General features: G+C 37.9%; 1 protein-coding gene across 1 annotated transcript in view; it reads right to left on the bottom strand.

Annotated features, from left to right (window-relative positions):
- LOC126195528 (dynein beta chain, ciliary-like) overlaps positions 1 to 17,767 on the bottom strand; it is a 930,907-nt gene that overhangs the window by 34,512 nt on the left and 878,628 nt on the right. Inside the window, exon 52 of the mRNA XM_049934154.1 lies at positions 5,270 to 5,443. Coding sequence (XP_049790111.1) covers positions 5,270 to 5,443 — 174 coding nt within the window. The remainder of the gene's footprint in view (positions 1 to 5,269; positions 5,444 to 17,767) is intronic.

Here is a 17,767-nt window from a genome sequence, read left to right as displayed (position 1 = left end):
ATTTTTGGGACATATCATTGCTGGGGAAGGAATTCTTCTAGGTCTGGAGAAAATTAAGACTATAAGGTAATTTAAAGCTCTCACCGCCAGAAAAAAATTGAAGGGTAGGGTCTATTGAAGGACATGGTCTATTAAGATTTTATTGTTGTTTTGTAACAATGCTCCAAGCTTGAGAAATCTGTTAAGAAAGACAAATCTTATAAGTGGACTTCAGAGTGTTAAACAGCATTCGAAGAACAGAGGGAAGCTTTATGTAACAGTTAACAGTGAAATACTTCACCATCCAGACTGCACTATGCCTTTTTGTTTAATGATGGATGCATGTTGGTTTGGAGTTGCTTTGGAATTGTTTCAAGTGGATAAGGAAGGAGAGGAAGAGGTTCATAAAAGTATAGTTTTTGCTAGTATATCTTTGCAGCAATCAGAAAGGAAGTATTGCATTTCAGAACAGGACACATTGGCTGTTATAATTGGTTTGCAATGATTTCATCTGTATTTGCTGAGGCACAAACTGATTCTGTACAGTGATCACAGGGTATGACATTTTTACAAACTTAAACATCCATGACTTAACTTGTTGGGCTTTATATATTCAGCAGTATGATATTAAGTAGCTTAATGGGTCTGAAAATGTAGTTGCTGATACACTACCTAGAAGTGTAGAAGACGGGAATGAGAATGAGACTTGTATAAAGAGGGTCTGGATATTTTTGATACAATGATAAAAGTTGATGAGGAAGGTAAACTCAAGAGGTTTTGTAAGGAACTAAGGTAAGAACAGAATATGGATGATAAGCTGAAATCACTTAAAAGTTACCTGGGAAACCAAGAATATTCCAAGGTAGCAGAGTATTATAGATTGAGTAAAGGTATCTTGTTTAGGAGGAGAAAGAACACTGAAACCTAATGGAAAGCTTGTTTTCCTGAGCAACATGCGGATTAGTTAACTAACTATACACAAAAAGTTTGGTAACTGTGGGGAAAGGATATGTATTACCAAGTTAAGTGTGGCTGTTATCTTTAACAACATGTACAAAAAAGAGTAGAGATGTGTGATAGACGTCAGAAAGTTTGGGCAACTAATAAGATAATGCAAGGTCAAATGTATGATGTGGAACCACAAAAAGACTTGATATAGTGAATATGAACTTGTTTGGTCCTTTGCCTGCATCAAGAGGAGGGTGTGAAAATGTTTTTGTGTTAGTTGATGGTTTTATCAAATTTGTAAAATTATATCCTATTAGAATAATTATTCCATGCACAGTGACATTCAAACAATTATTCTTCCAGTACTCCATAAGTGAATGGAACAGGAAGAAACCCTAACAACTGATACAAAGGGACGTACTCTCTGCCATGCACCTCACATTGGTTTGCAGAGTATCGTTGGTAAATGTAGAAGAATATTATGTAGAAGTCAGGAAACATCCATTTGAAATAGATGGGGAAAGTCATTAGGATACAGGGAAATTCATCATTGAAAGTTATAGAAGTAAGGGTCATGAGCTGTGCATAAAATTTAAGATAGAGTGGATCCAATTTTATGTATGTATGAGGGAGCAAAAAAGGATAGATGAACCCATAGAAGGGACAGTCTAGTGTTTGGTGAGGTGAATCCATGTAAGGAACGACCTGTACTGCATTAAGGATGTATTGGAGAGCAAAGGGTAGGTGGACCGAAGGAGGGGTGGTCTATGTCTAGGTCAGGTGAATCACTGGAAGGGATAACTGTATAATTTCTCTTGTGAAGAGATGTAAGGAGAGGGACACCGGCATCACAAAGATGTTAGCAGAAGGTAACTGCCTTAGAGCAAAAGTAATGAACTACTGATTGAGCCAGGTCAAATAGAACAAATCTCTTATGCTCGATATGAAAATCTAACAATGTAATGACGAATTAGTTGGATGACTATAGTAGTTTAAGAAAATAGATAGAGAAACGAATGCACTAAAAAGACACTATATCCTTCAACCAAGTGCTAAAGGCATAACCAAATAGAAAATGAAATTGTTGTTGAGCCTAGTAATCACAAATGCAAACTGTTTGACTTAAGACGTATGCTCAGACTTGTTGGACTGTGCAAAGAAATGACACTGAATTCAGTCTCAAGAGAAATTGATTTAATAAGGGTCAAAATTTATCAAAATTTGGAGGTTGTAAAAAGATTGTGATCAGTTAAGCAAGTTATTTTATGTGACATTTCATCTTAGTGTGGGGATCTGTGGTATAACAGCGGGGGGATTTGTGGTGTAACAAGTTGTTCCACCTCTTACTTGCAGTCAGATGAAAGATGTTCATATAAAAACATTGTGTAGGTGGTTATCATGTAGAAAACTCCCACTGTTTGCACTTCAGTTTTGATTTGAGTAGAGACAATGGAAGAAGCATGAGCACAATGTCATTCTCTTATGTTCTGTTCTGAGATTCACTACAGCTTTGTTGTTCCGAGTAATAAGAGATTTGTCAGCTAACATTTGAATGTTAAATACGAGAACAACCGAATACAGAAGAGTTCTTTAAAAGGTAGTCACGTCGTTTAGTGAGTTGGTATAGATGTAAGCTCTCTTACAGCCCTCAAACCTCTGCTTATGGAGACAAAGTCACATATCATCTGAATCCTTCTCCCAACACCAAATTTTCTAAATATGTAGACTGGGGAGGTCTTTGCAACACATCCTTTGATCCTGCAGTCCTTATGGCCTCAGTCTCCATTAGTCCCTGCACAACACCCACATCCACCCCCTGCCCATGAACTTAACTTCACTCATCCTGCACTCACACTACATTCTCTGCAGTGTTCCTCTTCCCAGTCTACTCCTCCCACCCTATGAGCCTGCTCCATCTCACTAACAGTTGTCAGTCACCCTTCCTCAACCCTCCCTCTCACACCTCCCTGCCACCTTCCTTCCCTTACCCAATACCCTCAACACAACCCCCTTATCCCGGTTGAGATGCAGTTCCCTTACAATGTTACAAGCCAGGACAATGTAACTGCAAAGATGTATGTGTGTATATGTGTACTGTTTAGCTCCGAAGGATGATCTTCTCAAATACATTGTCTTTTTCTTGTGAACAATTATTTAGTGAGTTGTTATTGTCGCTCCGTAAATTATTGTATCATAACATGGACATTCCAGTATTGTAACAAAAAGAAAGGGTAATACAGGGTGTCACAAAAGCCACCAACAAACTGTAGGAAGAGATACTTTACACAAAAAAAGAAAGGAGAAAAAGAAAAAAAAGTCAGTAAATGAGGGCTTTAAAGTGTGTATCTTAAGAGATATGGACATTTGTTCATCTTCAATACTATGAAACGTATCTTAAGAGCTATGGGTCCTTGTTTGCGTGTGGCACTATGAAACACATCTATTCTACTGCAAGCTCTTTCTTTTCATATTTTGGGAAGGGGCAGTATGGATCAAAACAAAAAAAAGTCTAATAAACATGTGTTCTAAAATGCAAACCTTAGTGTTTCACATTAGTGAAGATGAACAAGGGCTCATAGCTCTTAAAGTATGCATTCTAGACCCCATGTTTACTAGGCTTTTTCCTTGTTTTGGTCACTACTTCCTCCTCCAGAAATCTGGAAAGCAAAGACCTTGCAGTAGATGAGGTCTATTTCACAGTATCGAAAAAGAACAAGTGCTCATATCTTTTAAGGTATGCATTTTAGAGCCAATGTTTACTGACATTTTTACATATTTCTATATAAGGAACCTGTTCTTAAAGTTTGTCAGTATTTTTTATGGGAGACTATGTATATGTATAGTGATTTCATAAAAATAAACAAACAAATTGAAGAGCATGAAAGGGAAGCAGTGGTGGAGAAGGGAGTGAGGCAGGGTTGTAGCCTATCCCTGATGTTATTCAATCTGTATATTGAGCAAGCAGTAAAAGAAACAAGAGAAAAATTTGGAGTACAAATTAAAGTCCAAGGAGAAGGAATAAAAACTTTGAGGTTTGCCGATGACATTTTAATTCTGTCAGAGACGGAAAGGACCTGGAAGAGCAGCTGAACAGAATTGACAGTGTCTTGAAAGGAGGATATAAGATGAACATCAACAAAAGCAAAATGAGGATAATGGAATGTAGTCGAATTAAATCAGGTGATGCTGCGGGAATTAGATTAGGAAATGAGACGCTTAAAGTAGTAAATGAGTTTTGCTATTTGGGGAGCAAAATAACTGATGATCGTCATAGTAGAGAGGATATAAAATGTATACTGGCAATGGCAAGGAAAGCGTTTCTGAAGAAGAGAAATTTGTTAACATCAAGTATAGATTTAAGTGTCAGGAAGTCGTTTCTGAAAGTATTTGTATGGAGTGTAGCCATGTATGGAAATGAAATGTGGATGATAAACAGTTTAGACAAGAAGAGGATAGAAGCTTTTGAAATGTTGTGCTACAGAAGAATGCTGAAGATTAGATAGGTAGAGCACGTAACTAAAGTGGAGCTACTGAATGGAATTGGGAAGAAGAGAAATTTGTGGTATAATCTGACTAGAAGAAGGAATTGGTTGTTGGTAGGACACATTCTGAGGCATCAAGGGATCACCAACTTAGTACTGCAGAGAAGTGGGAGGGGGGGGGGGGGGGATCGTAGAGAGAGAGGTGAATACGGTAAGCTGATTGAGAAGGAGTAGCTTCCAGTAACTACTCGGAGATGAACAGGCTTGCACGGATAGATTAGCATGGAGAGTTGCATCAAACTAGTCTTTGGACTGAAGATCACAACAACAACAAATAAACAAAACAGTTTACTGTATCAGTCACTTATTTGTAAACTGTTTTGTTTATTATGTTTATGTTGACAAACAAACAAATGACTGATTCAGAAGTCATACACTCTGTATGTTGTTAGTAACAGCCTTTGTAGATTTTTCTGCTTCATTGGGTTAACCCTTATTAAATAAAAAAGATTCTGAACATCTAATTCTTTTGTGATCTTACCATGTTTAGTAAGATAGTTACAAAAACATGGAGTAATTGCAAACAACAAAAACCATAACAGAAAATAGTGTTTTGTCTCTTATGATTTTTGCATAGTTTCTACTAAATTTATGACAAAATAATATGGCATACTGGTTGTGGAGCTTTGTGAAATATTAATAGACTTTATTCACATGAAATTGCCTAATATATGAAGTTAAATAAATCTTGTTTCAAGAAACAGGAAGAGCACTTTTATCAGTGTAAAGATTATTAGATTATACACATGAACTTATGTCATCCTTATAGTAGCACAATCATTTTTTTCATAAAAAATTACCTGAAAGTCCGAAGACCATTCCTCAAGTTCTCTAAGGCGAAGTAGAAAGTCTACAAACCAAGGCCCAAGAGTAAGCATGGATGGATATGCTCGTTTTGTCCATGAGGCTGGTACTGTATCCATGAAGAGTGCCGCTTCCAAGTCTTCCATGTCACTCGTTATTGTTAGCTCACCCTGAAATTTCAAATTTTGCATGTGTAAACAGTGGATGTTATACAGACAATCTTTGAATATACATACCACTGAACAAAACTGAAGCTTGTTCTGAAGGGACACAAACTACTACACATGAGTAGTGATACACAGTGTAAGTGCAAGGGAACAGCTTTTTAGGTGTCCAGTAGCCTTATTTTATTAGTTTTGTTATACAAATAATGTGGTTGTAAGGGAAGAGATTAGAATGTGGTTCACTTTATAACATATTTATGGACATAAAATTCCCCTAAAAAACCCTCATTTTCTACTTCACAATACTTTTTTACTAGATAATTTGCCATAACATATTATGACAGCATGTTTAATTTTCATTTGCCCACATTTCTTTATTTAATTATGTAAGATATTTCCAGAAAATCTATCAGTTTTAAACAAAGTGGTTTTGCTGTCTGTACTACTTAGGTAATGTAGCAAACTTGAGTGTTAACACAAAGAAACATAAACACAGTTATATAAAATCACTTTTAGTTGCCAAAATAGTTACTTACACACAAAAGAAACATGTTTTCTTTTTGATACACAGTCAACATAAACATATTTCTTGACATCTCCAGTAAAATGTTTCTGGGTATGAGGCAGCATTATCATCACGCTATATATAAAACCACCATCCTGATGAAGGCCGAAATGTTGGCTTTATAAATGTCACAATACCTTCACATACGAAGAAGTGTTTTATTGAGGTTGGCAATGACCACTGGTTCCTATGCTTGCATATTAAATGACACTTTGAAAATCATGCAAATACGTGTGATGAAACTGCCGAGAGATTAGCCAACAGCTACATGGTAATAACAATGAACAAGAATTTACTTAAACATTTATTACAAAATTTCTTTTGACTTTAAATACATATATTTTATCTTTTTAAAAATTATGTTTCATCACTATTTCTTCCATCATTTTTTGTTTAATTCTATTTAATGATTTTTCTTTCATGTTGATGTTTTCTTCTTATTGTCATCTTTTAGAGCTTTCTTTATTTTCTGTTTTGTCTATGCTGCTGAAGTGGTTTCTTTTTCAGGAGTTATTTGTGGTTTAGTAGCATTGTTCATACAGTATATGCTGCTATACTCTGTTGGCTTTTACGAAAATCTCTGCAGTTTGGCAAGGATGAAGAAGTCTACGTATGCCACATATAGTTTCTTATGTGACTGAGTCTAGGCATATGATTAATTTATGGGCTTGAATTGTACATGAGTGGCTGATAGTTCCACAGATTTCTCCTAATATGTCTTGCACATGCTTTATACTAGGATGTTATTCAGAGCACTATTCAAGAACTGCTACAGGATGTACCCCTCAAAATAAGAGTAAGCAAGCGGTTTATGAATGAGAGAGCTCCAGCCAATTGCAGCTATGTTGACTGAGATTCACTAAGACAATGTGTTGTTCTCCAGCCAGAGTATCATGGAAGCCTGCAGAAGCATTAGACATTATTCACGGGTTTTTGAAAGTATGCGGCAATCCATGGTTTGGTGAACTTAACATGTTTCTGCGGTCTCCTACAATGCCGTCAACCTGCAATGCAGCACCGACATGTGGTTCATCACTCCAGCTCCACAGGCACACTGCCCAGAGTCCGTTGAACTGTGCCTGACCTGCTGGAAGCAGGCAAGTTCATGAAGAGGGTGCACACAATAGCAGCAGAGGCCACCACATCTACAGACCTTTCGCTGCATCCCCTTTGCCACTTTCCTCAGCCAAAACTAGCCCACATCACAAGACCAATGGATATTCGGTAGTCATCTACAATGTGGCTATAACTGCCTTCATCCAGTGAGTAGCAAGCAGTTCCATCTTTGCCAGCAGAGTTAGAAGATCGCCAGCACCATGCCGCAGCCCGGACCCCATGTCACCCCTGCTACCCAAGACCACCATACATCACGACCTGCTGCTCTGACAGTGGACTCCACTGCTGGAACTCCTTTTATGGCTTGAAAGATGGGATTTTAATTTTCCACCTACTGTTTGATATCTATGAAGATAATCTCTTTTGTTTGCAAGAGAACTTTTCAGAAGACAGTCTCACACAGAGTGTTACTTGTTTTGTTTTACAAGATTTTTAAGTTGCCACAGAAGTCATTCCTTTATTTTCAAGAAGTACTTTTCTATTTGTTTTGAACTGCTAATGGACAGCAGAAATTATATTTATGAACATAAACTGATTGTGTCAATAAACTGATTTTTGAGTGTGATCAACTGACTTACTGGAAATGCCCAAGCTGGAATACTTCAAAGTGCATATCTCTTTAAAGCCAAGAGAGAACAATTTCATTATTTGCTATCTGTTTCTGACCTGTACATTTTGAAAAACATTCTTTTGTTAATAACTCAAAATGGATATATGATTACATCAAATTGTTTCATCTTTTGGGAATGAAGAATCCAAACCAAAAGTATTTCTGTTATAACTTGTGAATATGTTGTTCACTTACAAAATTACAAATCTAAAGACATTAAAAGTTATTTTGTATTATTTCCATATCTTTTTGAACAATGATTGACATTATATAAAAGTCAAACAAATATATGTTGTAAGATACATGGATTGGGAACACCAAGAGAAATGCATGCTTGAACATAAATGCAGATGATACCCAAGGCTGATGGTTACACTGTTGTATTTGATCATGAATGGTATCAATGCAATGCTTTCATGGTCAGAATAGTGTTCTGTGCAGATGTGAGTGCATTATGTTGGAGCTCAGTGCATATGAATGTGGGCAAACTGTTGGTGCTCATATGAGGTGCCAGGAGAAATAACCAATTTTTATGAAACTAAAGAAAAAGTGATTTTCACTTTGTAAGGGGAAATAAACCGGTAATTCAAGCATGACAGACGCAATAATCCCTTGACAACCACAACTAAACAAAATTCTGGTTATGATAATAGAAGGATAGCAATCATATGACGTGCAATTAATTGTAGGACAGGTGATTGAAGACTTCACAATACCAGGATGGAAGATCTTAATCAAGCTTTGCAAATCTTTATATTTTAGCCCGGGAATTGGAAGGAGATCTAGAATACAGAACAGAATTGTTGAAGTTAGGTTACAGTGAACATAAGATAACTGTAAAGCTATTGTGTATTGGGCAAGTAAGGAATTCTGAAGTTAAGCATAACATTATATGCAGATATGGGCAGTTCAAACAGCCCAGCAGTTGGTTGACATTGTCATGGGGTCCTTATGATACTCCCCTGCATTCCTCCATGATAAAGCATTTGATATTTCAACATATGGCAGTGGCTGAATTCAGATGATATTATCTTAACAGGCTGAGTTCCGAAAGGGATTTTGCAGCATTCCTTGATTAACACTGTCCATAGTCAAAGGAGATGACTTGCATCTGAATGCTTCTATCATTCCCTCAAAATCTTCTGTTGTTTCCATGCCCAAACACAGGGAATGTAATTATGATCTTCTTCTGGCCACTAATTTGATTAAGAGTTGCATAATAAATGAATGGGAAAACAGTGATATTTTTATTTTGACATCATCAGAATCACAAAATACAGGTTATCTCAGGAGGAATGGTCAATTTTCAGGGATATGACAGGAATTATCATTCAAACTAAAAAAGTCTAATACCTAAATGGATACCTTAAGAGCTACGAGCACTTACTACTGTGAAACACATCTCTTCTATGCCAAAGTGCTCATAGCTCTTAAAATATGCATTTTAGAGCCCATGTTTACTGCACTTACTTGCTTTAAATGATTATTCATGTCATATCCCTGAATATCAAGCATTCCTCCTGGGACATCTTGCCTAGAGCTTTTCAATGTTCTCATCCAAGGCGTAAGTGAAAAAGTGCAAAAGGAATGGCATCACTTCATTTCTGCCCCTTTTTGCAATGCACTTGCCTCTTTTTGCACCAGCATAAACATAAAGAAAGGTTTCATCTGTTGTAAGAACATGGATAATGAATGAATACATCAAAAGTTTCCACTTAAAGTAAATGTCACTGGTTGCTATAATTGGCAGGGATACATTTTTTGCAATGTCTATGCAGGTAGCTACCTTTTTTTTCTTTTTCCTTGCCTACAATTTACTTGCTCTGCCCCCTCATGGCTGGATGAGTCACCACTGAATTCCCTGTTTCTTTCCCCTTACAGCAAAACTCTGAATACTAATATCTTTGGACTTTGTAACGCCGGAAATGCATATCCTCCTATTTCCATCTATTGTACTGCAAATTTTTTTCCTTATTTTGTTATCTGAAGATATAACATTTCTGTGTCTTTATATATTGTAATTGTTTTACTATATATATATATATATATATATATATATATATATATATATATATATATATATATATATATATATATATATAGACACACACACACACACACATGCATTTATGTCAATGTATAATTGGTTTGTTTTGTAAATATTATTTGTATTTTTACACTGGGTCTTGCCTAGGGAAAACTATGCTATCGAACGATTACATCGATAGTTTGTGTGGCGAACCAAAGTGTTTAGGATCTTTAGTAGTGTTAACTCTGCCGCATGGAGCGCGGGCAGAGAGAGACTGGCGGGAGTAATGCGGTGGAGCAGGTGTGTTGTGCGACGCTCCTGCGAGTTGCTGCGCTTTCGGGGTTTGGCAGCATGTAATTGCACTCGACTTGCTATGATGGTTTCTGACACGGTGTCGCGGATGGGAAGCATTAGCCCGCGCACATCAAGAGCCCGTTTCGCCTGGTGACAGTGTCGAGAAGAAGGCGCGCCAACATCCAGCTTCTGCAACGACGACGGCCGACAATGAGTGACTGTTGCCACCTCCTCGATCAACGGCTTCAAACCTTCAATCAACCAACAAGGAAGACTGGAAGCACCTAAAGTTTTAGAATTGTATGGCAGACCTCAGCTTTTAAAACTGTTGCATCACAAAAATACAGCAACTTAGCATGAACCTTTGTTGCTCATTGTCCCAATTGCATTACCAAGCAGGGTCCCTTCCTTTTCTGGAACGAACCCGAGTGTCATTGAAATTCAAACGCCAGCATTAAAGTAATATCATTCCATTTCACTGCTTTAATTTCAAAGTTCAGTTAAAGTATTCATAGCTGGCCACAATATTTAGATTACGCAAGCAGAAATTAAGAGTGAGAGTTTTGTTACCATATTTTAGCTTAACTGTGACTGCAGCTCAGCTTGGTATGTACTAAATGTTACTATTGTTAATTGTTCAGAATCATTTAATTCTAGTTCAAAGTTAAATCTCTTATTTCTAAATTTAGTAGATTCAAGTAGCTTTTGCAATGATTGTTGAGGTAGCCCAAGACTAACCTTATTTTATTGAATTTCATAGTGCTTCAGAAACAAAGTTCACTATTAATTTCAGTCACTAAATTAACTTTCAATTTTCCGATTCTATTAATTCTTTTGCTAAATTAAGTCAGAGTGTAGCGAAATTTATTACTTCTGACAAACATTCAGTTTTCACACAACACGTGTCAACCTTCAGTTGCCATGCTTTTAGTACTAATTATATGTGCAATAACCTTTCTTTTTCAGTTATTATAGTAGTTGTCCATAGGACTGGTGACCGCAATTTTCCCCAAATCTCAAATATCTAATTAACGCCAATTAATTGTTAACGCAACGACCGCACATTTACTTTCTTTATTAATTTTACCCTTTTATCAAAATTAATTTCCACCAATTTCATTTGCATTTTTCCTTTCATTTAGATGTAACCCTTTCCTCCCTCTTTACCGATGGATTAACTTCGGTGACGATTGCTTTTCTCAAATTTCCATTAGGTATACGCGGTTTAATTTTTCACTGTCATTGAGGTCGATAAATGAGGGGGAGGTTACAACTTGCTTGCTTTTCTTCCCAGTTTTAGCCTCTCAAGGAATCAAGGGATGTGTATGATCAGTCTGACTTGAGCTGTAATGATAAAAAAAAAAAAAAAAAAAAAAAAAAACCAAGGTAGCTGAAGTGCAGCATTTCAAGAGGCTCCACACTGAAGATTTATGTCATATACAAGGAAACAAAAACAACATCCACTAAGTCACATTGCCAACAGGAGTGTACGCTGAATGATTGTGACAGACTGCCTAGAGGATTGTGACAAAAAATAAGGAGACGTCAGCTGGAAAAGTCACTGCAGAAATGAATGTCACATTTGCAAAGGCTGTGAGCACCAAATAAACATGAAGCGAGCTCCATAAGCAGGGAATTGCAGGGTGAGCTGGAATTCCAAAACCATTCATCATTCATGCAATGCCTATAACAAGAAAACATGGTGCCTAAGCCATAAAACCTGGACTATAGAGCAATGGAAGAAAGTAATTTGGTCAGATGAGCCTTGTTTCATACTGCTTCCAACTTCTAGCCGAGTTTATGTCCCAAGAGTGAAATGTGGCAAAGGTTCAATGATGATCTGGCCAGCCATATCATGATATTCCATGGGTCTCATGATTACTCTGTGAGGTCATTTTAGTGCCACAGATTACATGATCAGGTCCATCGCATGGTAAGATGTTTGTTCACCAATAGTGAAGCTGCTTTATAAGACAGGGTCCCTGCTGACAAAGCTCTCATTGTCCAGGACGGGCTTTCTAAGTACAAGGATGAATTGTTGGATCTCCCCCGCCCAACAGTCACCAGATCTCAATATTATTGAGCCTTTGTGGTCTACTTTGCAGAAAAGGATGTGTGATTGCTGACCACCTCCATCATCATTATCTGAACTTTCTACTATTGTGCAGGAAGAATGGTGTAAAATTACCAAGAAAGCCAAACAGGATCTGTATTTAGCCATTCTGGGACAAATGGAAGTTGTTTTGAATGTCAACAGGTTTCCTACATTGTATTAGCCATGGTACTGTGTTGCATTTTCGATGTTCCCACATTTTTGTTCACTCCTTGTGCATATTTTTGGTTGTTGGTGTGAAATGTAATCTAATCCCAGAATTCATCTAGATGAATGTGATAAACCCCTGTGCGACCTCAGTAGCCAGAGACAGTGGTCATGTGTGTGTGAGTTGTGTTTTGTTTGTTTGTGTGTGTGTGTGTGTGTGTGTGTGTGTGTGTGTGTGTGTGTGTGTGTGTGTGTGTGTGTGTGTTGTCTGCTTTAGAAGAAGGCCTTTTGTCTGAAAGCTCACAAGTTTGACAGTCTTTTTCTTGTAACTGTCTGTGATTCAACATCTCCTTTATTTGTATTTGGTGAGTAGCAATCTTCCTTTTCATAATATTATCATGAACCTCATAAAATTATACTTAAATTGTCTGTTAGAACCAAAACTTTACAGCCTAAGATTTTACCAAGACAGCGCTAAAATTACCAGTCTGAAACAGTACTATGCAACCATAGCAGTGGGTTTCAGAATTAGTCATTCTATTTCTACATTAAGAAAAGTGTTGTCATTTGTCAAGATCAAGGACGTGTAAACTATTGGCTACAGTAGTTTTTCAGACTTGACTAAACTTTCATTCTTTTTTCTCTTCCAGAACATGAAATAGTGTGTTCTTTTTCTTGGTGGTATACTGGGGTCCACAGCTAAAGCACAGAAGAGCACTTATACTATAACATGTTCTTCATGGCCTGCTACAACAGTTCCGTTATGCAGAGAAATCCACTACAGGTCAATCATCTGAAGAACAAAAGGCATTGGCTGGGAAACCCTGACTGAGGTAATTCACTTGCATGGTGGGGATCTTTTTATTTGACACCACTCTGATGAAAATTAGATGACATGATGAGGACAATATAAACAACCAGTCACTGAGTGAATAAAATCTCTGACCCAGCCAGGAATCAAACCCAGGACCCCAGGATTTAGAGGCAGTGAAGCTAATCACTAGACCACAAGCTGTATATGATGATGTGGCAATCAAGTTGTTCTGGGGAAAAAGAGAACTCTGAATGAGAATTGGCCTTTGATGCTGGCCAAGTATGCAAGAGCCATCATTATATTACACTGATGAGGAAGGAGAAGAGTTCCAAGGGAATTGGTGATTGATTGGAGTGTGGTATTTGTCAAGTTCACGGACTGGGGTTTTAGAGCACTCCATTTCTGCGCAACCATTTTAGAAATTCACAAGAATTTTACAATATACACCGTCCATTCATATTAATGTAACCACCTGTCAAAAGCCTGACTAATGACCTTTTGCAAACACAGAGCACTGCAAGACATGGAAGAAGACTGTCAGTCAGGTTCTCGAAGGTACTGACAAGGATATGGAGTCATGCCAAATTCAGTGCTGTGGCCAGCTGCACTAGATTTCTCGGTTGAGGATCCATGGTGCAAACAGCCCAATCGAGGGTGGTCTCACAGACTCTTAATTGGGTTTAAACCCAGATAGTTTGTTGGCCAGGGGAGTACGGTAAACTCATCCTGGAGTTCTTCAAAGCATGCACATATACTACGAGCTGTGTGACATACTGCTGGTAGATGACGAGACATTGTGCTGGTGAAAAATGAGTTGCATGTGGTGGTGGACATGGTCTCCAATGATAGACACATAGTTGTGTTGATCCACTGTGCCTTCTAAATGATGAGATCACCCAGAAAACGTCATGAAAACATTCCCCAGACCATAACCTTCTGACAATTGTTGCAGGGTGGTTGCTTTCATACTGTAAACACTAGCCGCCATCAATCTGATGGAGCCTAAAATGTGATTCATCTGAAAAGGCCACCTGTTGCCACTCAGTGGATGTCTAGCTGCGGTACTGGTGTGCAAATGTCAGCCTTCATCGCCAACTAACATCAGTCAGCATGGGTACATGAACCAGGCACCTGCTGCAGAAGCCCAAACACTGCAATATTTGCTGAACAGCCAGTGAGTGGACACTGTTTGTAGCCCCATGGTTCATTTGGGTGGTCAGTTGCTCAACAGTTGCGTGTCTACTCACACATACACATCTCTGCAGCCTTTTTCACCCCTGTCGTTTATGACCTGTGGTACACTGCTGCTGTCTTGGTACCCATTTTGGATAGTGCCATTTTCCATGTACAGCATACTTTAATCATGGTGAAATGCAAACTGTTTACAAACCTAGCAATTTCAGAAATGCTTCCACCCTTGCCCCAAAAGCCGATGACCATGCCGTTTTGGACATCAGATAAATAGCTCCAATCCTGAATTATGATTCCTGAATTACGATGACGACTGCATTGTTTTCCATTTGCCCACAACATGCTCTATATACCCTCCACTGCTAGTGCTGCCATCTGTGAGTGGTTATTGCATGCTGACATCAAACGTAGGCAGTGATCATATTAATGTGACTGGACATATCATAAGACCTGTAGTCCACAATCCATGACAGAATAAATACCCTTTACATCCTCCTTGCAGCTTTTTGAAGCTCTGGCAGCATAAGAGACATAGACAGTGAGCCCTAGAATGGAAATACTTCTTTGCTACAGATCTGCCCAACCAAAGTCAATCTAATCCTACACTGACCCTTACACTTCTACCATTTCATACCACCATCCACTCCCAGTTCATACCAGCATCCTGCCCTTTGTTTCTAATTACTGGCCACCTTCCAGGATTTCCCTACCTTCAACTTGATCTCACCATATGTCCCTGGGTTCCTTTCCAAGAATACAGCTCTCAACAGAAGAAAGAACAGCCATTCGCAACAGCAACACAGACCGTGAAATAATCATAGTGACTACTAGACAAAAGGCTTCTGCCAACTGCCTGGCTTGACAGAAGGCTTCTGCCAACTGTCTGGCTCCTTCATCTACAATCTCTACCACAGTGGTATCATCCCTAGGATAATGCTAGAATCTCTCCCCTGAATCCATTTTCCCCCTCATCCCAATGATTGCCCACAAACACTCATATCTACATGCTTCACAAAACCTATAAACTCAACACTCTTGGATGCCCCATTGTAGCTGATTACTGTGCTCTGCTTGTGTCCACCAGCACCTCCAACCACCTGCCCAGAGCCTAGTCTCTCGTATCAAAGATAGAAACCACTTCTGCCACACTGACTCTCAACCATCTCCACCTCATTACTGTCTGGATCCCCATTCACCACTGTTGATGCCTACTTCCTACTAGAGACAGGGAAATTCATTCGTCATTGGGAACTAGTTCACTGGTAACCAGTCCATTTTGGCATCCATTCATTTTTATTTGGCCACCATTCCTTTTTTCATCTAATTTGTGCATCAAATTTTAGTTGAAACTTATACAACCAGAAATTAAAAAGACAATTTTATTTTAAAAAACTGTAGTTCAGCTTTTGTTAATGAATATTTCAATTTGTTAATAAACATGAGATTTATATAAAAGTAAAAAAAAGTTGTTAATAGTGAGATTCGAATCAACAAGTTTACAATTATGAACTTCTCTGCTATACACTCTGCTACTTACGACTACTGAAATGTAAAACTGTTTATACTTAACACAGCTCAGAAATCTTCTAAATTTCACAGACAATTTATCAAGCTTTTTCAGAACTGTGTCATACTGTTGTAGGAATGTCTGCACAATGGCTTTCAAATGCTGTAAGTACGATGATAATCGAAGAGGGCCAGATCATTAAACCCCCTTCTAGATAAATATCGTAAGGCTATTTTGTCAAAAACTGACATTCTAAGCCCATGGCTTGTACAAAATGTAGGTTCACTCTTACAGAGAAGATAACAGCAACCAAACACTTTTTATAATGCTATTTGTTTATTTAAATAGTGCCATTACTGATTTCGAACTGACAGGTTCATCATCACATGGCTTGTTCACATTAAGATACATTTTACATTAGCTTTCACTTTTTGTTCTCCCAAATGATGAAATTTCCTTCAGGCAGTGGTGTGGATTTTTCAACTGCATCACCATCCCAAGGAAATTTCATTGTCTGGGAGAACAAAAAGTGAAAGCTAATGTAAAATGTATCTTAAGACAAACAAGCCATGTGATGATGAACCTGTCAGGTCGAAACCGGTAATGGCACTATTTAAATAAGTAAATGACATTATAAAAAGTGGCTGGTTGCCATTATCTTGTATTTAAGAGTCAACCCACAAGTATCATAAGTAAGTCAAACTTAGATGGGTTCAGAAATTTTCGAAATTTGAACCAAAGAAGTTAGTGGCCCAAGTGAATCAAACAAATAAAAATAGACTGCCTTTGTATCCCTTAAAAGAATTACCACCTGTATGTCAGACTATTTGTAAATGGCAAGGTGGAAATAATGGGCATTTTGTTTTGTTTTCAAAAGGATGTTCTATCATATCAAAACATGAATTCCAGCAAACTCGACTTCTTTTGTTAATTGTAACCTATAATTTTAGGAAAATTATAAATTAGCACTTATGGATGCTGGGTAGGGTACACAAAGAAAATTGAGATTTTTAGAAGTGTTTGAAATTGAAGACAAAAGGGCAAAAAACACAATGTACGAAGAGAAATACAAGTAAAAGAATGGTGGCGTTGGAATGACAAACAAGTAACCACCCAAAAATGAACAAAGCTGAGGCAGAAAGGAGGAATGGCAAATTTGAAACAAGGGATGAGACAAACTATATGAGTCAGAGACAAGAATGAAGAATGGCGGAACTGGAACGAAGAGTAAGAATTGGTCAGGAACAAGACCAACTGGAAGGGAATGGTGAATGATCTTTCCTCAGTTCTTCCATTTAGTTTAATGAGCCATTCCTTTGGACCCATTCCTCTGTCTGGTTCAGATTCACTGATGATATTTTCAAGATATGGATCCAGAGCCAAGACAACCTATCTTCATTCCTTCACAACTTCAACACTTTTCCATCCACTTCACGTGGGCCACCTCAGCCCAACGTGCCATGCTCCTGGATGTTGACCTACACATCTCTGATGGCAATGTTGGAGATCCTTGGCAATAGTAAAATGAGCTGAAGGTTTGAACTGAAATTTGTGTTAGGTAGGGCCTTGGTCTTAGGTAGTCCATGCAGCTGCGGTAGCCACAACACTATGGGACTGTAATGGATAGCACATCTGCCTAGTAAACAGGAGACCTGGGATCAAGTCCCAACTATGGCACAATTTTAATTTGTTGTTTCAGCTTTTATCCTTGAAGATAAAGTTGAGACTCATATGTCTACAGAAAAATGTAATTACATCAGATCAACAGATAGGTTTCTGTTTCTGTAGATTTTGTTTACAAGGTTGGCTATGAGTGTTGACTTATTTATTGGCTGCATCTTACTTTTTAATTGTGTCAATTATTGCCTTTTTTATGTATCTGACATATTTTAATTTAGATGTAAGTATTGTTTCATTCATTGCCAACATTCCTCAAATATACTT

Source organism: Schistocerca nitens, chromosome 7, assembly GCF_023898315.1.
Source record: "Schistocerca nitens isolate TAMUIC-IGC-003100 chromosome 7, iqSchNite1.1, whole genome shotgun sequence".
NCBI lineage: Eukaryota > Metazoa > Arthropoda > Insecta > Orthoptera > Acrididae > Schistocerca > Schistocerca nitens.
This window is presented reverse-complemented; position numbering and strand designations above follow the sequence as displayed.